This window comes from Asparagus officinalis, chromosome 1 (genome assembly GCF_001876935.1).
Source record: "Asparagus officinalis chromosome 1, Aspof.V1, whole genome shotgun sequence".
NCBI lineage: Eukaryota > Viridiplantae > Streptophyta > Magnoliopsida > Asparagales > Asparagaceae > Asparagus > Asparagus officinalis.
Genome location: NC_033794.1, coordinates 9779449 through 9789133, shown reverse-complemented (window position 1 = coordinate 9789133; position 9685 = coordinate 9779449). Strand labels below are relative to the sequence as shown.

The following is a 9685-nucleotide window of genomic DNA, read 5'->3' as shown; positions in this document are numbered from 1 at the left end:
AAACTTAAAAGATGGAAACAATTTGTAAAGAAAAAATGTAAAGGCCTAGACTAATTCCAAAAGATGTGACCATAGGTGGAATTCCACATATGCAATGTTAAGTATAGCAATAGAATATAAAGACATTATAACTGATTTTTAAACTATATGCTCTAGTTCTAGTTCTGGTAGCACTTAATGCAATAACTGAAGATGAATGGACATTATATGTAATTTATAAATGTTACAAGTTTTTTATGTGCTACCATGTTATTATCTGGCTTTATTATCCAACATTACTCTAGCTGCTTTACAAATTTTAAATATTTAAATTTTTTTGATAATATCGTTTGATGCTACTTTTGGACCTATGGTTTTTGAAATTGAGAGCAAATTTAATAAGTTATTTTAGGCCTATTCCTCATATTTTTGTTTGGAGGTTCTTATTGATCCATGACTTGAAGGATATTGGCCTTCGAAGTTTGTTACAGTCATTGTATGGGTGGACAGGTTATAGACTTAGATGATGGAACCACCCTGAATGCACTTACTCATCATTTACTTATTAGAAATTTTCAAACCTTATATGATGAGTATGTAGCTAGACATGGTGTAGCTGACAACAGTCTGCCAATCTTCGTTTCTTCGAGCTCATCCGAGCCCGAGGTAAAAGCTGTAAGTTTTGATAGGTATGCAATGGTAGCCGAGCTAACTGGTGGATCTGGACTTGGACGTCATCATCGGAGGTTTCTGAAATAGAATGAATATTTTTCTGTCTTTAGTTAGATGTCAAGGAAATGCTTTAGATATTTTGCAATGGTGGAAAGTATATAGCATCAGTTTCATATCCTATACTTTTCACCATGGTTCGTGACTTACTAACAGTGCATGTTTCGACGGTAGCTTCGGAATCCGCCTTCAGCACAGCAGGTCGTTTGATCGACCGATCACAATGACATGCTTGGATCCGTATACTGTACAAGCGTGATGTGCCACAGATTGGTGGAGGTACAGAGCGAACGGCAAGGCATCGATCGCGATGACTGGAATTGAAGATAAATTTGAAGAATTGGGACTAGCAGATAGATCTAAAGAATAGATTGTAGTTTTATATCTTAGCTTAAAATTTGTAAAGAATTATTTGGAAATAAATTGCAAATGATAGTGATATAGCGTGAGTAGGTGCCAACCTAGTTGGATTTACTTATCTATTGTGATCGATTAATTCCAAAATAAATTTGTACTTGTATTTGTAAATGATTTATTAATTATTAATAAAGAATTGTTTTATCATTTTTATTTGTAATTTATGTCATTTTAAGTAATAATAAAATTATTGTTTTATTATTTTTCTTGTCTTTTTATAATTTATAATTAAATAACATTAAAAAATTGGAAAAAAATAAAAAATAAAAATAAAATAAAAGAAAAGAAATCACCGGCCAGCCCGCCGACCGGCCCGGGTACCCGGGTCCGGGTCCCGGTTTTGCCCGCCCGGATGGACAGGCCTACCCTTCTCAATATCATAGACGTGTATATATATACTACTTAATCCCGTGCAAAGCACGTGGACAGTTTTTGTATTTATATTATATTATTTAATAATTATATATAAATATTTTACAAAGTTATTAATTGTACTATGATTAAAAAAATTAGTTATATACTATAATTAATATTATAATATTTATTAACATACATTTAATAGTTATTTAAATTGCTTGTATTATATATTATTAAACAATTTATTTAGAGTATAATTATTAAAATATTGTAATCATTAGTTTAAGTAACAACTATTGATGTAATTAAACCGTTTATATTATTAAATATTTATGTTATGGATATATTTTTATTAGGAAAAATTGCCTTCAAAGCCCCAAATTTATATTTTCAATATGCTCTAGCCCCCCAACTTTCAAACATGTGTCGGCAGCCCCACCTTTTGAAAAAAATTATTAAAAAACCCCTCTCCCCAAGTTCCTATGCAAACTTTATACATAATCCCATTTTACCCTCCCCTACACACCCCTCCTCCTCCTCCTCCGTTCCCCTCTGCCTCCGCCCGCCTCCCTCCCCTCCCCCTTACTCCTTTCCCCCCCGCCTCCCTCCCCCTACACCTCCCCCCGCCTCCCCCCTACAGCTCCCTCATCCTCCTCACTGCTCCTCCCACGCTGCACCTCCCTCGCCTCCCCCCCGTCTCCCTCCTCGATGCACCTCCTCCTCCTCCTTCGTTCCCTTTGCCCCTTCCCGCTCAGCGCCAGCGCGTCCGAGAACTCGCGTGGCACATTAATGTTAACTCTTTTCTGTAACATGTTAACTCTTTTCATGTTACTCTTTTCTATTAACTGTTAACTCTTTTTCTGTAACATATTAACTCTTACAGCTACATGTTAGCTGTAAGAGTTAACATGTTAGCTGTTAGAGTTAACATGTTAGGATGTAAGTTAAAGTTACCTGTAAGAATAACATGTTATCTGTAAGAGTTAACATGTTACATAAAAAAGTTAACATTTTACAGAAAAGAGTTAACATGTTACAGAAAGAGTTAACATTTTATAGAAAAGAGTTAAATAACACGAAAAGAGTTAACATGTTACAGAAAAAGTTAACATTTTACAGAAAAGAGTTAAATCCTCCATTGACATAAGAAAGAGGAGGGTAAATTCGGATTTAAATCAGCTGATATGTCTAATCATGAGCGGCATGTCTTTAATCAAGTGCTGAAATGAGCTGGAATCATGATGGAGGGGCTTGGCCATATTATTTTCACAAAGGAGGGGCTAAAGAACATTAAAAAAAGTAGGAGGGGCTAGAGCATATTGAAAATATAAATTTGGGGCCTAGAAGCAAATTCCATTTATTACAATATTTATTAAATAATGTAGTAGTTTTTAATATATATGACTTTATGTTGTAATATATTACTTACTCGATAATTAATATCATTTTAGTAATAAAAATTAGATGAATAAATTAAATATATTATTTAGAAAAATACTTTATATTAAAAATATTGAACCCTTAAAATTATGAAACATATTACTTCCACAAAAAAATGAACGACTCATAGATTTCAAAATCTAATATTTTTTATAAAAGTAACTTTTCTAAATAAAAGTATTTTTAATTCATAATGTCCAATTTTATTTATTAATATGTATTTATAATATCGAAAAAGGGTGATATTCCTTACAATATAAAGAATCATCCCCTATTTATGCTATTATTAATAACTATAATTATGTACAATATTTTATTAAATAAATAATTTTAATATTTATTATAATTAATTAATTCTTTTATAATGAACTATATTATATTATTAGCTTTATTATCATATAAATTATTAATATGTCTGCAAGTGACCAAATATTTTGGGAAAAAGAAGAGAAAAGTATATGTCTCACAAATTTCATGATCTTAAATATTTCATATAAATTAATTTTCTAAAATAAAAATATTTTTAATTTATAACATCTATTTTTTTATTACTAAGATGATATTATTTATCGAACAAAGCATATTCTTTGCAACTAAGAAGTAACTCTTATTATACTATTATTAATAACTAATATAATGCACGTGGACAACTTTTTGTATTTAATATTATATTGTATAATAAATATATATACATTTTACAAGTTATTTTATTACGCTATGGTAAAAATTAAGTTATTCTATATTAGTATTATACTATTATTAAACATACATTTAATAGTTATTAAATTTGCTTATGTTATTAAACAATTTATTTAAAAGTATAATTATTAAATAAAATGCAATTATTAGTTTAAGCAAACTAAATTGAAATAGAGACAAAAAGTAACACTATCGAAATAATTAAACCATTTATATTATTAAATATTTATTTAATATACATATATATTATACATTATCTATTAAATAGTGGAAATAAATTTTAATATTATATGACTTTATGTTATAAATAATATTACAGTTGTTTGATAATTAATATAATCTTATCTTGCAATAAAAAATTGATGGTATAAATTAAAAATACTATTATTTAGGAAAAATACTTTATATAAAATTATTGGATTCTTGAAATTTATGAGACATTTACATTCAAAAAAAGTGCATGTCTCATAAATTCTAAGGATAATATTTATAAAAAAATAATTTTCTAAATAAAATTATTTTTAATTTATAACGTCTAATTTTATTACGAAGATGATATTATAATGTTGAAAAAGGTTATATTGTCTACAATATAAAGAACCAATCCTTATATTGTACTATTATTAATAGTATATTTATATACAATAATTAATTAAATAAATAATTATAATTTCATTAATTAATAATTCTTTATGATAATTGTAATATATTTATTGTTTTATTATTATTACAAATTATTAATATATTCTAGTGAATGACCAAATATTTCTCGAAAAAGAAAAGGAAAGTATATGTCTCATAAAATTCAAAGGATCACAAATATTTTTACATAATTAATTTTCCAACATAAAAATATTTTTTAATTTATAACATCCCAAATTTTATTACTAAGATGATATTAATTATCGGAACATAGGTTGTCATCCGCGGCCGGGCCGGATCCGGGCCCGGCCGGGCAAAATCGGAGCCCGGCCCGGCCGAGTTCGGGCCCGACCGGTTTATTTCTTTTTTTAAATCTATTAAATTTTAAATTATACAAAAAAAAGATAAAAAATTTAATAAAAAACAATAATTTTATTAATCACTTAAAATGACATAAATTACAAATAAAAAATTATAAAAATAAATTCTTTATTATATTATAAATTATTTATAAATTACAAGTATAAATTTATTTTGAAATTCATCGCATCACAATAGATAAGTACATTATTATATTTATATAATTATGTATTAGTATATACTTACAAATTATTATGTAACTATATATTATATTATACATATATTATATGTAAATATATTGTATATATTTATAAGTTATTACTTGAGAGAGAGAGAAATCACATAAGAGTCGTTGCCGTTGGGCCAATGGGGAAGAAGTAGCCGTTGTAATATACTATACTTATATATACTTATATACTAAGAGCAGAGAGTATACACACACATATTATACATATATAGAGAGAAATACTTATATAAGAGGGAGTATACATATATAAGAGAGAGTATATTTATATATACATATATACTAAAAGAGAGAGTATATATATTATACACACACATATATTATACATGATATAGAGAGTGTATACTTATATAAGAGAGAGTATACATATATAAGAGAGGAGTATCTTATCATTATACATATATACTAAGAAAGAGAGTATATACATACACACATTATACATATATAAGAGAGTATACTTATATATACTTATATACTAAGAGAGAGTATATATATACACACATATGACATATTATACATGTATAGAAATATTATATAATATATATATATATATATATATTATATATATAATATATATATATATAATATATATATATTATATATATATATATATTATACATTATAAAAATATATTATATATACATATCCTATATATATTTATATATACATATATAAATACATATAAAAAAAATATAAAAATAAAAAACCTATTCCGGGCCAGGCGGGCACCAAAGAGGCGGCCCAGGCCGGAGCCCGACTGGCCCGGTTTCCGGGCCGAGGTCGGCCAGGCCGACCGGCGGGCTTTTTGGACACCCTTATCGGAACAAGGTAATATTTTTTACAACAAAAGATAACCCTATTATACTATAATTAGTAATTATAATTATGTACAATAATATATTAAATAGAATTTTTTATTTGTTATATAATTAATTATTATTTATAATAAATTATCATATATTTATGAATTTATTATCATTATAAATATATTAATATATTCTAATGAATGACGAAATAATTTAAGTAATAAAGAGGTGCATAGTTAATGAGAGGTTATTGGATCATTAGTTTATACATAATGATATAATTGTTGAGTTATAAAATTTGAGAGGGCAAAAAAGGAAACCAAAAGTTTGATATGAGTATTCTCTTTATAAGTAGTATAGATTATAATTATGTGCACTAATTTACTAAATGAAGTACTTTTCCTATTTTATATATAATTAATAATTATGTATAATAAATTAATTATATATTACGAATTTTGTTATCGTTATAAATGTTAAATATATTCTAGTGAATGACTAAATAATTTAAGAAAATAAAAATGTGCATAGTAATGAGAGTTATAGATCATTAGTTTTATAAATAATGATAATAAGTGTGAGAGATAAAAAATTGAGAGGGTAAAAGAAAAATCAAAAGTTTTGACATGAGTATTCTCTTATAAGTAGTTAGATTTAGATTTAGATTTAGATATACGCTTAAAAACCCAAAACAAAGTACAAACAATGAAATCATAATTACTTTTAAAATCTCATTAAAATTAAAAAGTGAAAGTATTATTACAAAAATCCAGCTCACTCCCACCACCTAAAACAAACGTATACATCATCGTCTTCTTCCTCCTCTTCCCCAACCCCGTCGACAGTCTCCAAAGGCCATGGCCATGGACCTCGTACCCTATCCTCTTCAACCTCAGACCCTAAAACTCCTAACCTCCCCTGGTCCGAGATGTTCCGCTCCGCCTCCCGCCGTCAACCCCCGACTCCCTCCCGTCTACCCGCCCTCCTCCCCTCCTCCTAACCCTAACCCTAACCCTAACCCCCCTCCCCTTCAGAAGCCATCCAAGACCCTGGCCCCTAGACCCCGACGCCAAGCTCGCCCTCCACATCGCCATGGCCCACGCCTGCCTCGCCCTCTCCCTCCTCCTCCTCTACGCTCTACCGCCTCCTCCATCCTTCCTCCGCCCTCTCCAGTGGGCCCTGCCTCTCTCCATCCCCTCCGCCAGCTCCACCAAGCTCTGCTCCACTTCTGGGCCCCACCCCTCTCCCTCGGGGTCCTCCCGACGGTCCTTGCGCTTCCCTCCGCCGCCCTCCGCTCCTTCCGCCGCCACCCTCTCCGACCTCCGCCTCCTGCTCCTCCGCCGCCGAAAGGGCGGGGACGGCGCCCCGGCGCGGAATTATCCCGCTCCTCCGCTGGCTGCGGACTTTCTGGACTCTTCCTCGCTCTCCTACGCAGACCTCGGCTCGTAGCGTCGCCGTCATCGCTCCGCCAGAGCCTGCTTCTTGCGGCCGACCGCCTCGGCCGTCACCAACTCCGGCCTTCGCCAACGCGACGTCCGTCAAAGGCGGCGCCTTTCTCACCTCTGCCATCCTGAAGCGTCTTGAGACCATCATCGCCGTCGGTCTCATGGTCGGCATGATCGTCGGAGCCCTCGCTGGCGGCGCCTTCTTCTCCTATAAAATCGCCGTCGAGGGGAAAGATGCTGTTGTTTCTCTAAAAGAGCACGTGCAGAATAGTAACTATGCGGAGAAGATTGGGTTCAAGAAGTGGATTGAGGAGAATGATGTGCCCGGATTAGTTGATCAGTACTCGGCTAGGGTTTATGAGACTGTTTGGGATCAGGTCGATCAGCTTGCTGTTCAGTACAATCTGACGGAGTTCTCAAAGGGTTTGAGGCATTTCTTGATCGCTCAGTCGGTTGATCTATCGAAAGGGTCTCCAACGAGCATTATTGGGTCAAGCCCGCCGCATCCTTATAGCTTGAAGCTGCAGAGTTTGACTGTGAGAGCGAAGAACGGGCAATGGGGAGAGATTTATAACGAATTAGATTCAATACTTAGGGATTTGATGGTTACGAGAGTGGATTTGGTCGAAAAGGCTAAAGGGTTTGCTTTTCAGGGGATTGAGGTTTCGAAGAGGGTTCTTGCAAGTGGGACTTCAGTTCTCGGTGGCAGTGCGAGTTTATTGCTTTCCGTTGTGCTTGCAATCGTTTCGGGGGCTGCTGAGGTGCTGAATTTTGTGTCGCAATTGATGGTTTTCTTGTGGGTTTTGTTCTATTTGATTACCTCTGAGTCAGGAGGAGCGACTGAGCAAGTTATGGGATTGTTACCCATATCGAATTCTGTAAGGAATCGGTGTGTTGAGGTCATCAACCATGCGATTGGTAGTGTGTTTTTGGCTACTGCGAAGATTGCAATCTTTCAAGGCTGTCTCACTTGGTTGTTGTTCAGGTTCTTTTCGGTGCATTTTGTGTACATGTCGACGGTTTTAGCTTTTCTTAGTCCCTTGTTGCCTATATTGCCACCATTGCTATCAACCATCCCTGCAGCGGCACAATTATTCATGGAAGGGAGGTATTTTTTGGCTGTTGGATTGACGGTGGTACACCTTGTGTTGATGGATTATGGGACGTCAGTTATTCAGGAGGATATACCGGGACATAATGCGTACCTCACGGGACTCAGCATTCTTGGTGGTGTGACGTTGTTCCCTAATGCTCTGGAGGTAACTTTCATCTCATTAGGCTTTTGGTAGATAGAAACCAAATATCTGAATTAGTTAATTGATTTTGAATGGTTTTGTTTAGCTAGTTAATCTAATATAAAGCATTTTATCCAAATAGACTAATCCCCATGGCAATGTAGATGCCACATGACACAAATGCACTAGATGTGGTACTTTTTGTACTGGAATACTGACTGGCTCATTCTTTTGAAGTGCCTATTTCCCGATCATGGATATATTTGGCCCTCTAAATCATCAGATATCGCTCTTGCGTGTTTTTATCTGTAAGGTATAAATTACAGTGATGTTTGTAAGTGATCTGCCAATTCTAAATATATGTTGATTTTTGTCAATTCAGATGTCCTAGATCATAAATGTCGTTGTAGAGATTTTGGGTTCAGGTTCTTTAGGATACTGATTATTGTATATTCACTTTATTGTATCTATGAAGGACACTTATAACACTATTGTATTTCATTTTTTATATTTCTGCTCTGCAAAGTCTACATAAATGATTTGCAGACCATATTCACATATGAAGATTTGCGTATCAACTTGATGATCTTTTTCATACTGAGGATTATCAGTTTTTATCCTAACTAGTTTGTTGAATGATTTCAGTCTGCCTTTTGTAGTCAACATCAGCTATATGCAATATCAGGAAACAAGTATAACTGATTTATTAGGAGTCTTCTGTGTCATGAGGTTTCAGGTGTTTAATAGAGCTTAAGGAATCATGTGCTTGTTTATTGTCAGCTGTCTATATCTCTGTGATGGTAAATTGTTTTTCTTACATCGCATAAATCTCACTTGAGATAGGGTCCTCTTATGCCTTTGAAGTACATCAATATCAGATTTGAGTTCCTCTAACTACAAAGATGAACTAAGTTGTATCTTTGGTTTTTATTCTACAGGGAGCAATCATGGGTCCTCTAATAATGACTGTTGTCATTGCTCTGAAGAACTTATATGCGGAGTTTGTATTAGGGAGTGGAGAAGAAAGTGGCAATGTTCAGTGTTCATAGATATATGCTGAATACCTCAAGTTAGTCACTCTGGTCAATTCCGTGAGTAAATAACCCAGGTGACATCGTTTACAGAAAGAGTTAGCTTCTCAGTTGCTGTAGTTATATGCTATATACTCGATTAAATTCTTATATTGATTATTTTTACACAAGGAGGAACCGTTAATTAGGATGTGTATTTTGTTCTGTATCAGTTGTTTACTCCCTGTTGTGGTTCCATACAAGTGATTGTTGTAGATTTGCTGCTTGAGTTTCTTATAAAGAAGTTGTTTGATTTCATGTT

At 33.2% G+C, this 9685-nt stretch overlaps 1 protein-coding gene across 1 annotated transcript in view; it reads left to right on the top strand.

The window, feature by feature from the left end:
* Window positions 1–9684, top strand: part of LOC109830317 (transmembrane protein 245-like) — a 19471-nt gene extending 9787 nt beyond the window's left edge. Inside the window, 2 exon segments of the mRNA XM_020397557.1 lie at window positions 6847–8377; window positions 9292–9684. Of these exon segments, the coding sequence (XP_020253146.1) occupies window positions 6847–8377; window positions 9292–9402 (1642 nt within the window). The 3' untranslated portion in view covers window positions 9403–9684.